Consider the following 17,679-nt stretch of genomic DNA (forward strand, 5'->3'; position numbering starts at 1 on the left):
GCTTTCGTTAGTAACAAGAACCTTGAATTTCTATCCCCCCACAGGGCCTTTTCTACTTACTTCCCACAGGTTCGCCACTCCAGCTGACTCGCTCCAGTTCATCATCATCATCGTCATCCACAAAGTCTCGAAGGCTATTCACTGCCCGCTTGGATTCCTTTAACTGTAGAGGAACATAAGGCAGGGTACTCCAGCAACCAACATTTCCCACCTCTTTTCATAACCAAAAAGTGAGCAGCTGAGACTTCAAGGTGGCCAAAGTTTCATCCTCTAAAACCGAAAACCAAGCCTACCACATATTTTCCAAGAAAACAATTTGTATTTCAGCCAACACTGCAGTACATTGGCAAAAGACTTAGAAGGAATCAGAGCTACTTTCGAATTCTAATTACATTCCCAGAAATGACTTGATGTGAAAATCTGACTGAATTTATTCACCTTCCAAAAATGATTTGGTTTCCTCATTTATATTTCTGTTTTTGTTTGTCTTTTTGAGACAGGGTCTAGCTATGCAGTGCAGGCTGACCGTGAGCTCACTTTGCAGCCCAGGCTGGTCTTGAACTTGCGACGATCCTCCTGCCTCAGACTCCCGAGTGCCGGGATTACAGGCCTGCACCACCATGCCCGGCTGGTTTCCTCATTTATAAAATACAATTGGGCAGCGGATATAGCTCAACAGTGCAGCACCTGTCCCGCAAGTGCAAGGTCCTAAGTTTGATTCCCAATTCCTAAGTTTGATTCCCAGTACCCACAAAAACATAGACACAATTAAGGATGAATCTTCAATCTAGGTTGTCTTTCAAAAATAAATTAGTTGGGCACAGAGGTGAATGCTGACAGTGCCAGTTCCTTGTGAGGCTGAGGCAGGAGGACTGATTGACCTCAGATGTGTAAGACCAACACGGGATACAATTTCAATAATAATAATAATAGCAACAATAATAAATTATATCACATGAAATAAGACTTGAGGTTCCTAAAAGAAACTGAAAGGAATGAATCATGTTAAGAAGGTAAAGTAAGAAAGGTAGAGAATCAGTTTTTACAACCTTTCTCCCTCTTTTCTCATAGGGTTCCAAGTGCTTTTCTATCTGAAGGTTTTTATAGTTTGGATCCTGAATGTCTCCCAAAGGCCTATGCATTAAAGGCTTGGTCCCCTCGTTAACACAGTGGAACTTTTGAGTAATGTGACACCTTGGGAGGTCCTTTCATTATTGAAGGCATGTCCCTGAAGGAAACTGTGGGACCCCACCTCTTCTATTCCTCTCCCTGCTTCCTGACCATGAGATGAGGAACTCTTGCTCCACCATGTGCTTGGACGATGGTGTGCTCCCTCCCACAGAACCAAAGCAATGCAATCACCAGGTCATGATCTGGAACTTCTAAATTGTGAGTGAAAATAACCTTTTCTGTTTAAAAGTTGATTATGTGAGTATTTCATCATAGCTATGGAAAGCTCACTAACACAAAGATTTTTCTTAAGATCTAACCCCAAACATTTCTGAGTCTAATGAAGACATGGTCAAAAGCCAGGTTACCCAGGAGATAAGGGAAGGAAGGGAAGGGAAGGAGATTTTAGAGTGTTACCATGAAGGAGAATGTGACTTTTAGCAACCGTCTGTGGAACATACCTGTGAGAGCTCATCATCTTCATCATCAAAGGTAAAAGCCTTGAACTTGGAGCTGTTCCAATACTCTTCCTCATCACCCTTTGTCCGATTCATCTGGAGTGAAAGGAAGACAGATGCATGTTCCTTCTTGGCTCCCTCCCAAAAAACCTCCAAAAACCTTAGGGTCTTCCTCTACTAACTACCTCAAGAAATCAGGAATATAGAAAAGAATCCAGTAAAGCAAATACTGAACCTACTATATAAAATCAGATCCTTGGTGTCCAACTAACCAGATCATACTTTTGATCCTCTAGCTGGCCAAAAACAGTCTTTCATTTCCAAAACATCTACTTTATTCAAGGCACTTCCCCAGATGTTGTAACAGATATGAAAGTTTATAGACATTGTCCTCTTTAATAAAAGCTGACAAATTTAGCATAAATATTATGTATAAAGGTAGCAGAACTAGGCAGGCAAATGTTGTAAGAATTCATCACAAAGTTTGCTGAAGAGGGGCTGGGGATTTAGCTCAGCGGCAAAAGCGCTTGCCTGGCAAGCGCAAGGTCGTGAGTTCGGTTCCTGGTACCGGAGAAAAACAAAAAAAAAAAAAAAAACAAAGTTTGCTGAAGACACAAAGATCAATCAAAGCACACATAAAAGGGAATAACTGCACTCATGTTTCGACATGTATCTACTGAGTGACATCTCTAAAGCACTATGTGAGGCTTTGGGAATACTAAATGAATAAAATTAACAAATACTTCACTTTCATATATACCTTTTAAATGCCTGAAAGAGTGAAAGCAAAGCAATTAAAAGAAGCACAATTATCTTGATTATATCTCCAATCATGATTACTCTATTATAAACTTGGCCAAAATTTGGAAAACGAAAGCATAGCCAAAAATATAAAGCATAGTCAGAAGACCACACCTACTCTTCAACTACTCTAAAGTTAGATTTCACCCTCAGGAACCAAGTTTTACCCAAGAATTACAAACTAAACTATCAATCTCAGCTTGATTAGCGTGAAAGCTATGGTTTAACCCAATAACCAGGCTCCAGAACTTCCACAGCTTTTGTGCTTTTATGAATCAGTTAAAAATAAATTAAAAAAAAAAAAAAAAACTTCCACAGCACCAATTCCAAAAGCTACACAGTGCCAGATTCTAACGGATCAATTTCTTTTCTTTTTTTTTCAATAGCACAATTCTCAGTAAAACTTTAGAAATTCTCCTCATAGGAGACCCATTCACCCTCTTCATGGCTTTTACCACACTGTACTCTCACTTCCTTTTTTTAACTAAGGGGACCTAAAGGTGGCAAGAACATTCTGCTACTTGGTCCCTTCCAACAGCAAACGTAACTAATTTTTTCCTACTGAACCCAGAAGTAGCGCAGAAGTCCTTTTCTGGGCCGAGCCTGAGGGCGCACACCTGTAATCTCAGCACTTGGGAGGCTGAAGCAGGACGATTGTTGCAAGTTTGAGACCAGTCTGGGCTACAGAATGAACTCAAGTCCAGCCTGAACTGCATAGTGAGACCCTGTCTCAAAAAGACAAGAAAAAAAGAAAAAGAAAGAAAAAAGAAATCTTTTTCTGTATTTAATTCTAGGGAGTCAAAATTCAATTTAAAAAAAAAAGTTGGCAGATGCAATGATATTATCCCTTGTGGTGACACAGGCATTGGTGTTGTAGTCAAGCAGCCTTGAGTTCAAATCTTGATTTTTCTGATTCTGAGCAAACTAGATAAATTATTTTAAACTTTGGAGAAAACAATATCCTACTTTAGAAGGTTGGAATAAAGTAGGACTCAGAAAACCCTAACAAAGGGATGTGTATCACCAAAAGTAAATACTAAAAGATAGTTCCTTTTAGTATCAGTTGTCTTTCTGACATCTTTCTGTCTTGGTTTCCTCATCTGTAAAACTGGCATGTTAGACAACCTACCTTACAGATTGTTATGAGGATTAAAACAGTAAGTGCTCAGCACCTGACAGAAAATTAGTGTTCATTAATTTTTATTAACCATAGTACCTTGAAAAAAAAGCTGGAAAAACAAAAGCATTTTAAAGCAACCCTAGTGCCAGGGACATAGCTCAGCGGCATAGCGCCTGTCTGGCAAGCGCAAGGTCCTGAGTTCAATTCCTGATTAAAAAAAAAAAAAAAAAAAAGGCAGCAACCATAGCCAGGCGTGATTGCACACATCTGTAATACCAGCATTCAGGAGGCTGAAGCAGGATTTCCACAAGTGACTAGGCTACACAGTGAGTTCAAGGAAAGCCTGAGCTGCATAGCAAGATGCTGTTTCAAAAAAAACCAAAAATAATAAGGCCCTGTTCGGTGGCAAGTGCCTGTAATCCCCGCACTTGGGAGGCTGAGGCAGGAGGATCATCCTGAGTTCAGGGACAGCCTGGGCTACACATCGATATCCTGTCTCAAAAACAAACAAATAAACAGAAATTTTAAAATATTTTAAGGGTCATTTAATACAAAAATTCTGAAATGGCCACAACGTCAAAGGCATATTCAGAACATACAAATGTCTCTGGTACATGTTCAATTTTATAGACTTCGTCATTCATTTGATCCTCAGAACAATCTTGTAAGGTAGGCCTGGCAGATTCATTTCCTATTTCACTAATGAGGAAAATGAGGCACAAAAGAATTAAGTATGAAAGCAACTTTGTTAATCACTCCTATTCCATACTTCGAAGCCAGGTTTTCTGGCTCCTAGACCATTACTTTTCACTTTTGGGAAACGTAGGGCAGGTCTTCACTATAGTAATATCTATAGGCTAGCATGGACTGTGCCTAACAAACCCTGTATTCCACCACAGAATCTTGGAATCTTTTTTTGTTTTGTTTTGTTTTAACCACACAATGGCTGGCATCAATTTGTACTCGTGGTACCAAAGAGAAGCTAGATTTACCTGATTTAATAGCTCTAGAAGTAACAAAGCAATTAGGTACAATTTTAAAAGTGACCCAAAAAGGTACTTCAACATGATTTATAATTCTTCAAAGATTGGGTCTTCTCGTCACCTGTGCGTACACTGAGAACCCACAGAGGTAACCGATCCGAGGGGAGGGACGTGACGTAGGAAAACAGAAGGAGCACGAAAACAAAACAAAACACAACCGAGACGCTCCCTGAATCAGGACACTCTAGGAGCCAGCTATAAGAAGGCACACCGGGTCTCAAGGAAAGCTCTGTACACTGAGACTAGACAGCGTGGGTTAAAACGGGATGACTCTACAGGCGAACGTCCAGACAGCCGCCGGTCTTCCGCAGTCGCCAGACCCTGGCCGGTCCCTGGCAGAGGAAAAGCTCATTCTGAAGTAAAGATTATGGCTCGCTGGGAGGCTCAACCCCGAGCTTACTCCGGTTCCCGAGGGTGGCCGTGACTCAGTCAGGCTACGGGACCGGGTGTAGGAACGCCTCAGAGAGGGAGAAAAAAATTAGGATGTGGAGAGGACAGACTCAGCCTGATACACGGCCCAAGCGGGTGGGACACCCTCACCTCTTCCACACCGAGCCCTGCCTCTCAGCACAGCAACAGCCTCCGCCGCCGGACCAGCCTTCCTAGCCACGCTGTGCGGCACAGACTAGGGGGCGAAAGAGGACCGTCGAGAGGGGAAGAGCAAGAGAAAGTTCGCCGGCGCAGAGCATGCTGGAAGTTGCAGTTCTTTGGCCTCGGCTATCGCGCGCTACCCCGATGGACCTCGGAGCTTTTTGACTACCACCCCCAGAGACCCCAGCGCACCATAGAGGTCATTTCCTTTACTTTCAGCGCGACCTTCCGTGGTTACCCAGAGGGTCACGAACCAAAACTACAACTCCCAGAGAGCTCAGCAAGCCGCTGTAGGGCCAAGGAAACAATGAGCTGTATGCCTTGTGTTTCTCGGATGAGGAATGCCAATGGTAGGGGCTGAATTTCGAGCCTACCTGGGGATAACCTGAGGGAATTGGAAGGAACTTTAAAACAATTCGAACCTACGGTCTGGCAAGATGGAACGGAAGTAGCGGGTGGGAGTGGGGAGGAGCCGGAAGTTCAGGCGGAGAGGGGGTGGGGTGGAGGGAAAAGCAAGCTAGGAGGTTCCGCGGCCGCTTCTAGTAGTTTCCAGGCGCTGCCGGGCGGCTGGGACCAAGCGGTTCTGAGGCTGTGACTGCGGCTGCTTGGGGGGCTGGTGGCGGCGAGATAGAAAAGCCGATGGCCAAGTGGGGTGAGGGCGACCCACGCTGGATCGTGGAGGAGCGGGCAGACGCCACCAACGTCAACAACTGGCACTGGTGAGGTCCAGCCGGGCAGGCCGCAGGAGCTCCGCGACCAGGCTAGGGTTTTGTGCCTCTGGAACCTGGGTCGGGATAGAGCTGAGGCCCCGGGCAACCTGCCCTGAAGTGGAGGGGTGGGGTCTTCCTGTGACCGAGATCCGCAGTCCCGGACTCGTCCACCCCCCGGCCACGGTCTCAGTGTTTGGGGAGAGAGGGTCGACGAGGACGGCTGCGTCCCAGAGGAGGAATTTCAGAGAAACGAGATCATAACGCCGTAGGTGCTGCAGCCAGCCTGCACGGGAGATGCTTCCTACACGTGGCCGGAGTCAGTGAGACGGAAACTCTGTTCGTGTTGGGAAATTGCTGTGGAAGTCTTCTGGCCAGGGCTCTGTAATTCCTATTTTGCGGCTTTCCGGTGAAATTAAGTCAGTCATAGGGGATCGCTGCCTCAGTGCAGCGGGAGAAGGTTTGGAACGTGTTCTGCAGGTGTTCCGAGCTCTGGGATGCTGAGGACGCTGCAGCCTCTCACCCGGAACTATTAAGTTGGCAGTAGTGTAACTCGCGTTGCCGGGCAATTGTGGTTGGTTCTTAAAAGAGTGTCCTTGAAGTCTTCCAAAAGTTGTGTTTACTTATCTTTGAATTCTTAGGAACTTCGTTCGTACTGTCGACGGTATTTTTACTGTTAGAGCTCCTTTTGCTAGTTTTTGTTTTAATTCTAATGTGTAGAAAATGAGAAAGTGATTTTTGTCTTGTCTCACCATCTCCTATTAAGATGCACAGAGTACTTGACCTCCTTTTTGTTGTTAGTTTATAGCACAGTGTGGACCTGACAGGTCAGAACACTGTTGTTTGAGGTCAGAGTTCTGGTTTATTCTTTTTTTGTTTTTTGAGACAGGGTCTTGCTATGTAGCTCAGAGTGGCCTTAAACTCACTATGTAGCCTCAATTGACCTCGAACTCATAGTGTTCCTCATGCTTCAGCCTCCTGAGTGCTGGGATTACAGGCGTGTACTGCCAGGCCTCACTGGTTTATTCTTTACTGGGTTTTTTTTAGCTAAACATTGTGTCCTATGGTCTAGTCTGCTCCTGACCTTAGGAGTATGTGCAGTTTTTCTCTTGGTCAAATGGGGGTGCCATATTAAAGCATCAAGTATCATCATGCTGAGAATGGAAGGCATACCGTTCCATTTAGTTTGTTCCATTCTGTACAGCGCTTTGTTGACAAAATGTAATACTTTGTCTTCCTAAAACAGAGTGATGTGTTTGTGGATATAATGACTAGAATCAGAGTTTTTTCATTCTTTTCAAAACTGTCAGGCCTCCTTTAGCCTGGCATTCTCTTGCAGAGAGCAGCATATCCTCCATCCTGCTGCTGGTCCATAGCTTGCTTTCTGTTTTGCAGGACAGAGAGGGATGCGTCAAATTGGTCCACGGAAAAGCTGAAAACACTTTTCCTGGCGGTGCGGGTGCAAAATGAGGAAGGCAAGTGTGAGGTGACAGAAGTAAGTAAGCTTGATGGAGAGGCATCCATTAACAATCGAAAAGGCAAACTCATCTTCTTTTATGAATGGAGCATCAAACTAAACTGGACAGGTAAGTGTTGGCAGAGCCCATCAGGGAGGAGGTTAACTACATTTCCATTGAAATGGAGAGAACAGCTTTTGAGGAGTCAAAAGCTCTCGAAGGGAGAAGACAGTGGCTGTTTTGAAGACTTTGGAATGAAGCCGTACTTATTAGGTGCTGAAATTTCTCTGCCACTGTGGGACACTAAGTAGAATATCTATCTTTAGGTCTCCTGTGTCCCCACCAGTGAAGTGGCTTAACACCCTGTGTCTTGGAGTCGTGGTCTTTGTTGAAAAGTTGAGATACATAAGGCAATATTTCCTTGGGCTGGTTACATCTACCTTGTGAATGACTTAAAAGGAAGAGGGAGATTTTTCTAGTCCTGTTCATTTTCAAAGATTCCTCCAGTGTGACTCTGACTGATTAGATTACTGTTCTAATGAAACTTATGTGTGACTGTAATTTGGGGTTTTCATATCTGTCTTCTGATTTAATGTCTCTTGGATGATGTTACATAAAAAGTATTTACAGGTAAATGATAAGAAACACATAAATACTAGAATACTGTGGTTTGCCTTGAAAAGACCTGAACTTTCCTTGAGATATTGGGGCTCAAAAGGGTGGTAGCTTGATGGCTGTTGTGAAGTGCTGGAAGGAGGGCCCTCTGAAATCAAAAGGAATGTTACAACACCAGCTGTTTCTGTCTGGGGTTCATTACCTGGTCAACTGAAGTTGTTGGGAAGTAGCTATTTGAGGTTGTGTGTTTTCCTAACCAGCCCGGTTCAGCTAAGTGTGGTTTTCTGTGTGTCCCTAGTGTTTCTCATAGATGAAATCACATAGGAGAAAAATGAAATTCTGATGATTAAATGGTTTCCTAATATATCAGTCACATTGGAATAAATGCATGCTAGTGCCTGGTCTGTATAGTTCTCAGTCCCACACTTTAGTAACACAATTATTCTCCAGTAACTAGGTGAAGAGAAGACATTGGTCTGGCAGGGGGTTGACTACACCTGACATGTAGCATTCCCTCAGACTAAAGAATGTTCAGCTCTCCAAAATAAGCTTAAGTGGGGTAGTTACTCTGTTAGGACCTTAGAATAGAGACTTCCTGCAAAGGAAGAGACTAACGACTTCGCATTGCTTTTGACAGGTACCTCTAAGTCAGGAGTACAGTACAAGGGACATGTGGAAATCCCCAATTTGTCTGATGAAAACAGTGTGGATGAAGTGGAGGTTTGTGCTTCCTAATTTCTCATCTCAGTCCTCCCTAGCGTCTTATTCTTAGATGGGAACAATGATCTGTCACTTAAAATAAATAGCCCAGGCTTTTCAAAGCATTCAGAACCCCAGGCTGCAGAAGACTTTCTTGGTATATGGTACCATTGGAAGCTTCAGAGCAAGTGCCCTTTGTTTGTTTGCTTTTACTATAGCGAATGAAATGGGTTCTAAGGTTAGCCACGTTTGCCTCAGGAGAGAAGACTCAAGAAGGAACACTTACGGGGACTGTGTCAATACTCCAGCTCTACCATTTTCTTTGGAAATGTCAGCAGTTACCTGATTGATCATCATCCACATCCGAGGGTGTCCCTCAATTTTTTTATCACCTGTTTCGTATCTTCCACTCAGATTAGTGTGAGCCTTGCCAAAGATGAGCCTGACACAAATCTCGTGGCCTTAATGAAGGAAGAAGGGGTGAAACTTCTAAGAGAAGCAGTGGGGATTTACATCAGCACCCTCAAAACAGGTATCCTTGAGTAGTTACAAATGCCTGAAGGGAGGCAGTCTTCTACATGCCGGACTTTGACTAAGGGGCTTGACTGTCCTTCCTTTGGCAAATGGGTGAAGATTTTGGGGTTGGGTGCTTATTTCATATCCCAAGTCAGTCTGTAAACTCTAAGAAGGGAAAGATCTGGAGCTGTGTTGTATAATATGTTGGCGCTTAAACTTATAAGATGTGGCTAGTCCAAATTGAGATATGCGGGGCTGGGGATTTAGCTCAGCGGCAAAAGCGCCTGCTTGGCAAGCGCAAGGTCATGAGTTCGGTTCCCGGTACCGGAGAAAAACCAAAAAAAAAAACAAAAAAAAAAAAAACAAATTGAGATATGCAGAGAGCATAAAATGCAGTATATTTTGAAGACTTAATACAAAAAAAATCACAATCTTTTAGTACTAATATGTTGAAATAATAGTTGGGTACATTAGGCTAAATATACAAGTAAAATTAATTTCACCTGTTTTTTTCTTAATGTGGCTACTAGAATATTTAAAATTACAAATTTCCATTGAACAGCACTGACCTCAAGCCTTGGCTTCCCCCTTGAGTCTAGTCCCAGACTACCTTTACTGTGTATTCTCCGGGTTAGGTGGTTTAGATGGTTAGAAGAGTGGTCAGCACTGCTTTCCCCCAGGGTCTCACTTGTGTCACTTTGTTCTGGCGTTGGTGTTGGAATACATATAATGACCATCAAAGGGAACTGCCCTAGAAAGTGATTACCTTTTTAGTGGGAACTAGTGTCTCCAGTGGTATGGCTCATTATAGTTGTTCTACCTCTGCAGAGTGCAAAGGGACTAAATATGCATCCCTAAGTAGCGGATGTGTTGCCCACTCTTGAAGTCGCAGAAGTGCCATTCATGCACTGACTACTTTTGGTAGTAGACCTCATATGCACTTAACAAATTGTAATGTTTCCGACTGGGTCAAGGTTTTAAGCTTTTAAAGGTAATACCAGTGAATGTACTCTGTTCTATAGCATACACTCAGAAACCTCTCCTGCATAAACGGGTGTCACGTAAAGTAGACTGTTTCTTCTCGGGTCACCACTTCAGTGCATTAAGACACCTGTGTTCATTAGGCTGTAATGAAACCTCCATCTCAGCTACTAAGAAATAACTTCCACAAGCTGGGATTTTGTCTTTTCAGAGTTCACCCAGGGCATGATCTTGCCGACAGTGAATGGAGAGTCAGTAGACCCACCAGGGCAGCCAGCACTGAAAACTGAGGCGCGCAAGGTAAACCATATTACAGGTGATGGAGGGGAGCTGTCTGCAGAAGGAGTTGAGAGATTGCCTCCTCCTTGTTTTGCACCAGCTTTCTCTCTCTGATTCTAACCTTGAAGCCAGTGCAGCCTGTGTCTGCCCATCCTTAACCAGGATTTTCTTTCATTTATAGTGGAACCCCAGAGCAAAGGGAAGCTGTGTGGGATTTCGGAGTGTGACTTTTGATTGCACACCAGTTAGATTATGAGCACACGGTGGTCTTCACTTGTCTAAGTTTTCAGTGTTTTTTTAAACTGTGGTGTTGATATTTCATACTTTGATGTTAAAGGTTTCATCAAGGTATCAAAGCATTAAATCACTAACTACCCATCAGGAAATTGGTCTGTCTCATCTAGAGATAAAGAATTTATGTGGTTCAAGTTCAGTACTTGACTAGGAGCCCTGGTACCCTTTTGTCAACAAGGAAGAATATTCTGGAATTAGGGAATTCTGGGAAACTGCTTCCGGGTGTCACCCTATACTCACAATGGGGATTGAACCTGGAACCCTTGCAGTGAGCTATGTCCCCAGCCCACTTTTTAAAGCTTTTTGTTGTTATTTGTTTGTTTTAATTTTGAGACAAGATCTTGCTAAGTTGTCAAGGTTGGGCTCCAACTAGATGATCTTCCTCAGCCTCCCAGAATACTGGGATTACAGGTGTGCACCACCATGCCTGGCTGCTTCCAGGATTGTTTTTTGTTTTGTTTTGTTTTGTTTTGTTTTGTCTTTTTTAGGGGGTGGGTGGGGCAAGGGTGGAGGTTGAAACCCAGGTCCTTGAATATGGTGGGCGAGTGCTGTACTATTGAACTACATTCCCAGCTCCTGCTTTCAGTTTTTTGTTGTTGTTGTTGTTGTTGTTGTTGTTCTTCTTCTTCTTCTCATTATTGTACAGGCTGGCCTCAAACTCTGGGCAGTCCTTCTGTCTCAGCCACCTCAGTGCGGGGATATGGGTGTGTACCACCACACAAGGCCTTGATTCCAGCTAGTTAAGCATGGACGTTCTGTTGAGTTAATCCTGAGCTCTTCGGAAGTACCGAATGATTGGCTTTTCCTGGGGCTGATGGGTTCTTGTTGAGTACCAGAAGCCAGGCGTGATGGCGCACACCTGTAATCTCAACACTTGGGAGGCTGAGGCAGGAGGATCACCATGAGTTTGAGGTCAGCCTGGGCTACAAAGTGAGCTCAAGGCCAGCCTGAACTGCAGAGCAAGACCCTGTCTCAAAAAGACCAAAAAAAAAAAAAAAAGAGTACCATAGTCTTCCTCTTAGAGTGGTTGTTTTCAGTAGGACCTAAGGATATTTCTGGGAGAGTTTTCTCACAAATTACCTTCGACCGCCCTCACTAATAGCTTTGGAAGTAAAATTTGTGAGATTGCATGGAAAATGTGTCCCCGAGATTTCACCATCAGTCTAAACTGAACCTTTTCACTAAACCTTTCACAGGTTAAGTCTGCTCCTTCAAAAACCCAGGCCAAACCTGTTGGTGTCAAAATCCCCACTTGTAAGATCACCCTTAGAGAAACTTTCTTGACATCACCAGAGGAGCTGTACAGAGTGTTTACTACCCAAGAGGTACGTGTGACCTTCTGTCATTTCATGACATGGGTTGTGGGTCTAACCTTTCAGAATGCAGGGGAGCCACCAGTGATTGGAGCCATTAGGAAAAGTAGAGAAAAAGGAAAATCACCTGCTGTGCAAGCACCTTAGAAGGGAATTTCATTCACTCCACTTTGTTTGTATAATAATTTTGGATTGTGTAAGTGGAGACCATTGACTGAATCTTTTGGGGTTTGTTGTTTGTTTGTGGTACTGGGGATTGAACTATACTCTGGCCCTTTTTTGTTTTGAGACAGGGTCTAGCTAAGTTGTTAAAGCAAGGATCAAACTTTCAGATCTTCCTGTCTTGGCCTCCCAGAGTGCTGGGATTACAGCCGGCCATTAGCACACTTGGTTCATTTTTAGAAAAATGAACAGCCCTAAGTAATGGCGTCATGGGTTCAGAAAGAATTAGTAAAGGTCTGTAGTGGAACAAAAGAAAGGGAAACCCAGGACCTGCTCACTGGGCAGAGTGGCACCTTTGGAAAGGAGAGCTAAGGTAGACAGGCTTCAGTGGCATCTGTGCATCCCATTGAGAGTCGCACATCTTCTCCCCCTCCGCCCCAGCTGGTTCAGGCCTTTACCCATGCTCCTGCGATGCTAGAAGCAGACAAAGGTGGGAAGTTTCACATGGTAGATGGCAACGTCTCTGGGGAGTTTACTGATCTGGTGAGTACCTGTGAGCCCCAGTCTCAGATTGGACTGATGAGTGACTTAAGATTTTTAATTCCTTTGGTTAATAAACCATGTTTTGTTTTATTTTTCAAAAGAATGCTGTCATTTGAGTTCTCTTGCAAGTAATACAGTTTCATAGACGATAGACCATACGGAGGCAGATGGCCAACCCTAGCTAGGATTGAGTATGTTGCAGTCTACTGCAGACTGAGCTCTTTGATTATTTTAGGTCCCTGAGAAACACATTGTGATGAAGTGGAGGTTTAAATCTTGGCCAGAGGGTAAGTAAGCATGTTTGCTCATTGACATTGTCCCCAGAATGTCTTTTCTGCCTAATTGTAAACCTACATGGAAACCCTGGATCTGAACCACCCACCCACCCTCTGCCTTTCCCATACAGGGCATTTTGCTACCATCACGTTGACCTTCCTTGACAAGAATGGAGAGACTGAGCTATGCATGGAAGGCCGGGGCATCCCTGCCCCTGAGGAAGAGCGGACGCGGCAGGGCTGGCAGCGGTACTACTTTGAGGGCATTAAACAGACCTTTGGCTATGGCGCACGCTTGTTTTAGGGCTGGCAGTGGGGGGCTCCAGCCTGCCCAACATTTCTCCTGACTGGGGCTAGTGACTCACAGGATTGTACCATCCCAACTGCTAACTTGGGGCTGGGGCCTTCCCCTCCACATATACCTTGGGTTTGTGCATGTTTTCTGCTGGGTGGGGTCAGAGGGTGATTTCTCTTTTATGTGTACATACGCTAAATAAACGTAATTTTAAAAACATACACGTCTGGGACCTGTGTTCATTGAGTGGCTGGTACTGAGTTCCTCGGAAGGTTTTGAATTTTAAAGAGGCACAGGGTGCTGAAGACTTGGGTTCTATCCTGGGTGACAGTAGGTAATGAGGAGGCACAGAGGAAACCACTTCTCACCACCAGGCATCCTTGAGCCAGTCCAGCCTAATCCTGCAAATTGGCAAAAAGCGGCCTTTTACCAGCACAAGTAAGGGGTCCACCATTGGTGAAGGTGGTGTCCTGGCCTCTCCACTCTCCATGGCCTCCTACCCCTTGCAAAGAGATGACCACCAGGAGCTGGTCTGAGATGCAGAAAAACAGACGTTGCCAACCTGTGGCACCTTCTGTGGGAGCACCTCTGTACTGGACATGAAACAGTTTCCTCCCATCAGCTCATTTAATCCCCATAAAGCCCAGTGAAGTAGGTACCATATTTATTTCACAAAAACATAAACCAGGCCGGGGACGTAGCTCAGCAGCATAAGCGCTTGCCTGGCAAGCCTGAGGTCATGAGTTCGATTCCCAGTACCAAAACAAAAAAAACGTAAACCTTGAATTTCCTTACACGGTAGATAAGCCTCGTTTCTTTTTCCTTTTTTGGTACCAGGTATCAAACTCAGGACCTTGTGCTTATCAGGCAGGTGCCTATGCCACAGCTATATCCCTGACCCTAAGCCTTATATTTCTTAACACAGGTCCAACAGCTGACATTGTGCAGGATTGGGATTTGGAGTATGGACCCTAACTGCAAAGCCCAGGCTCAAATTTAAACACTGCTGCCATGTTAAGTTCATCCCCATAATGACACTGCATTTTTAATGTATTTGGTAACCTTCCTGGATAGAAGATTCCAGATATCTTAGTACCAGCACCACCACCACCCCCTGCCCAAAAAGAAGCAGCTGAGCACGGTAGGTAGCACACTTTGTAATCCTAGCTGTTCGGGAGGGTGAGGCTGTAGGATCACTAGTGAGAGTCAGCCTGGGCAACTTAGTGAAAATGTGTCTCAAAATTTTGAAAAAGGTGGGATGTAGCTCAGTGATAGGAGCCCTTAGTATGTACAAGGTCCTGAGTTCAAAACCCCAGCACCAGGGGAAAAAAATGCCTTTGTTAAAGTAGTTTTCAATGCCTGGTACCACTAAACAACTTACTGAGCACAGGCTGTGTGCCAAATGCTGGGGGCATGCATTCTAGTGGAGTTTAGGCTATCACACAGCAGGAAAAAGAAACTACCCGAACAGGGAGAGTCACTCCCGGAAGAGTGTGCTCTGGCTTCCTGCACTCCCGTGTGAGTGAGTGCCCTCTAAGTCCGACTGCTGCCTCTGGCAGCTGCAGCCATTTTCATCATCTCTTTCTGCCTTTATTAGGTGGCTGACTTGCAAGCTAATCTTGATTTGACCAAAATGTAGTTAAAGCAGAAAATACAAGTTGCGATCTGGTTCATCTAGACCCCTAAATGCCCTCTTTTGCTTGACTTGATGAGTGCTGGACTGAATTCACTGACACCTGATTTGCCATTACATTCGCCTCAGGGTCTAAAAAGACATCTTTCAATTAAAGAAAGAAAAGAAAACCTTGGACTATAACTTGAGTCAAGTCAAAACAGAGATCTTTAGCAAAAAACTGGAGCCCTGACTGGCAAGTTAACAGTTAGAGAATACTTGAGGAAAATGTGAAGAGATTACAGCACCTTAGTAAAAGCCAGATCACTGGTTTACCTGTCTCAGTAACAGCTCTCATCTCCAGCACCAAACGGTTATTCAGTTCCTACCACTACCATCTCACTGATCCTATTTCAGTTAGCTATCTGCATCTAAAAACAGAATGGTGCTACGAAAAATAAAACCATGGCCTTGGTTTGAATGACAAATGTTCTACTTCCTAACCAATTTGGCAAATTTCTTATCTATAAAATGGATGTGAGAAGTACCTTGTGGAAGCATGTAAGATGATGTGTGTAGGAGCACCAGTGCCTACTGGCACTTAGCAGATGATGCTTGCTGGCTTGTGAACTTCAAACCCCAAGTGTTTTCTCCTTAAACCAGAACTGATTTCAAAATGCTGGCTCAGCCCAACAGCTCCACACCTAAGAACCCCCTGGGGAAACCTGCAGAATCCTAGAGATTGCTACTCAGTAGGTGTGTCATGTAGCCCATGAACCTGTATCTTAATAACTGGTGATTCTGATACCAGAGATACATTTTGTGACACGTGTCAACCTGCAAAGAAAAGCGAACTAATGGAGGAGGCAAAGCAGCACACATATCAGGGGCCCGAATGTGACTAATGGAGCAGAAGATCTGAAACATTCAAGAGAAAAGGGGTTAACAGGCTTGGGCAGGGTTTGTACCCTTGGTGACTTTAAATCTTGGTAAGATTCAGTTTGACTGGTTTTGCCTCGCCAAGGGCCCTTAATGAGGCAAATGAGGGGGAAGCTGGCAAAATCATCTTAAGGTAGAAACACTGGTGCGATGGTGTTCATTCTAGATGCTGGGGCCATGGATGAGCTCCTGGTATTGGGGAGAAGAACAGCTGGTCAAGCCAGTGAGGTGACTGACTGTGGGCCAAATTGGGAGAAGGGGCCCTCTCTGACTTCATGAGCCTCCTGACTCTGATACTGGCCCCTCCAAGTCCTCTGTCCTGGGCTCAGTGACCTCCTCCACTGGTGCTGCTCCTCCTACACAGCTGTTCCTGAAGCTGTAGCTGCCTGCATCAGCTCCCTGTCTCCTTTGCACAGCTTGAGTAAACACTGTTTCTGAGCTCACTTACTCTGCAGCCCCTTTAACACTCCTTTTCTGCCCCCTTTAGTTTCTTTCCGCGTGACCTAACATGGCAGCAGTTTGGTGTGCTGCTTACATTATAATTTTAAATTCAGTTTGGGTAATAGACAACCTTTAGGTATCAATTTGATTTAGACAGTGTTATAAGCCACGATAAATCCTATTAGAGAAAAGGAGGATTTGTAGTTCTGTAAATACAGACTCTGGGGTGTCTCTACTTGGGTTTTTTTTTTTTTTTTTTTTTTTTCTGTTTTTTTTCCCGGTATTGGGAATCGAACTCACAACATTGCGCTTGCCAGGCAGGCGCTGTGCCGCTGAGCTAAATCCCCAGCCCCTCTACTTGTTATTTAAAAAAAAAAAAAATTCTGCCAACAATTAAAACAAGCCAGGTAGGGCTGGGGATCTAGCTCAGTGGCACATGCGCCTGCCTGGAAAGCACAAGGTCTTGAGTTCGATACCCAGTACCAAAAAAACCCCAAAAAAATCAAAAAACAAAAAAACAAAAAACAAGCCAGGTACCGTGGACATGCCTGTAGTCCCAGTTACTTGGGAAGCTGAAGTGAGGATCACTTGAACCCAGGCTTTCAGGGCCAGCCTGGGCAACACAGCGAGACCCCAGTCTCAAGAAAAAGAAAACTGAAACATGCCTGCGCTAATCTTGTGTATGTGTGCTGCTGGAGATGGAGCTCAGGGCCACATCCATGTGGGGCTAACACTGTCCCAATGAACTGCACTCCCAACACCCTGTGTTAATCTCACTGAATTGAGACAGCAGAAAGAATGTAAACTTGGCTTTTGCCTGGTGACCGAAATCCTGCCTTCTCCGACCATTTAATATTCCAGTTGCACTTGTTGCCCAGCACCAGACGAACATTACCTGTAGGTATGATGGCAGGTGGAACCATCTGGTTCTCTGAGCTTCTCCAGGTGGTGGCCTCCCTTCACTGTGTGTCTCGACACCTCCCCTTCCTTTCACCAATGTCAAGGGAAGCAATGGAATACCTAGCAAGGGTACAGCGAAGGCAGCGTACAGGTGTGCCTCTTGCTTTACAGGCGTAGTCTTAGGCAGCTCTCTTTGGATCCCTTCGCAGCTAATTACTGGGAGACCACTTCCCTGTGCAGCAAATGCAATTTACCTGTGTGACCAAGGTTAAGTGTGAATGTGCTCCTGAGGTCCAGTCAGCTCCTGTCGGTTTTGAGGGCCCTTTACAGATGTTCAGGCTCACCCCTCCATCCCAGGAGTGGTCTGCCCAGCTGTTTCAGGAAAGGAGCCAGCTGTGGGCTGGGCAATTAAGAATGTAACCTTCAGGAGCTTGGTCTGGGTGGTGAGCAAAGGCTCCCTACATAGCA

The 17,679-nt window shown here is 44.7% G+C and overlaps 2 protein-coding genes across 2 annotated transcripts in view; one reads left to right on the top strand and one right to left on the bottom strand.

The window, feature by feature from the left end:
* The window catches only part of Vipas39 (VPS33B interacting protein, apical-basolateral polarity regulator, spe-39 homolog), a 30,483-nt gene extending 24,950 nt beyond the window's left edge, over nucleotides 1-5,533 (bottom strand). Inside the window, exons 1-3 of the mRNA XM_005390202.2 lie at nucleotides 5,133-5,533; nucleotides 1,632-1,724; nucleotides 61-163 (exon numbers count right to left, since the gene is read on the bottom strand). Of these exons, the coding sequence (XP_005390259.1) occupies nucleotides 61-163; nucleotides 1,632-1,724 (196 nt within the window). The 5' untranslated portion in view covers nucleotides 5,133-5,533. The remainder of the gene's footprint in view (nucleotides 1-60; nucleotides 164-1,631; nucleotides 1,725-5,132) is intronic.
* Nucleotides 5,534-5,663: 130 nt separating this feature from the next.
* On the top strand, nucleotides 5,664-13,540 carry Ahsa1 (AHA1, activator of heat shock 90kDa protein ATPase homolog 1 (yeast)). Its single transcript, XM_005390201.2, has 9 exons — nucleotides 5,664-5,902; nucleotides 7,286-7,476; nucleotides 8,600-8,682; nucleotides 9,076-9,193; nucleotides 10,370-10,458; nucleotides 11,928-12,056; nucleotides 12,648-12,749; nucleotides 12,985-13,036; nucleotides 13,156-13,540. The coding sequence occupies exons 1-9, from the start codon at nucleotides 5,823-5,825 to the stop codon at nucleotides 13,326-13,328; spliced, it is 1,017 nt and encodes a 338-aa protein (XP_005390258.1). The 5' UTR covers nucleotides 5,664-5,822; the 3' UTR covers nucleotides 13,329-13,540.
* The last annotated feature ends 4,139 nt before the right edge of the window (nucleotides 13,541-17,679 follow it).

The sequence above is a fragment of the Chinchilla lanigera genome, unplaced genomic scaffold (assembly GCF_000276665.1).
Source record: "Chinchilla lanigera isolate Chin_1 unplaced genomic scaffold, ChiLan1.0 scaffold00037, whole genome shotgun sequence".
NCBI lineage: Eukaryota > Metazoa > Chordata > Mammalia > Rodentia > Chinchillidae > Chinchilla > Chinchilla lanigera.

Bases quoted from the DNA above. Each gene is read 5' to 3' on its own strand.
- Ahsa1 (XM_005390201.2), top strand. From the start codon at position 5,823: ATGGCCAAGTGGGGTGAGGGCGACCCACGCTGGATCGTGGAGGAGCGG. The intron at 8,683-9,075 runs GTTTGTGCTTCC...TCTTCCACTCAG, and splicing joins ACAGTGTGGATGAAGTGGAG to ATTAGTGTGAGCCTTGCCAA. The intron at 13,037-13,155 runs GTAAGTAAGCAT...TTTCCCATACAG, and splicing joins GTTTAAATCTTGGCCAGAGG to GGCATTTTGCTACCATCACG.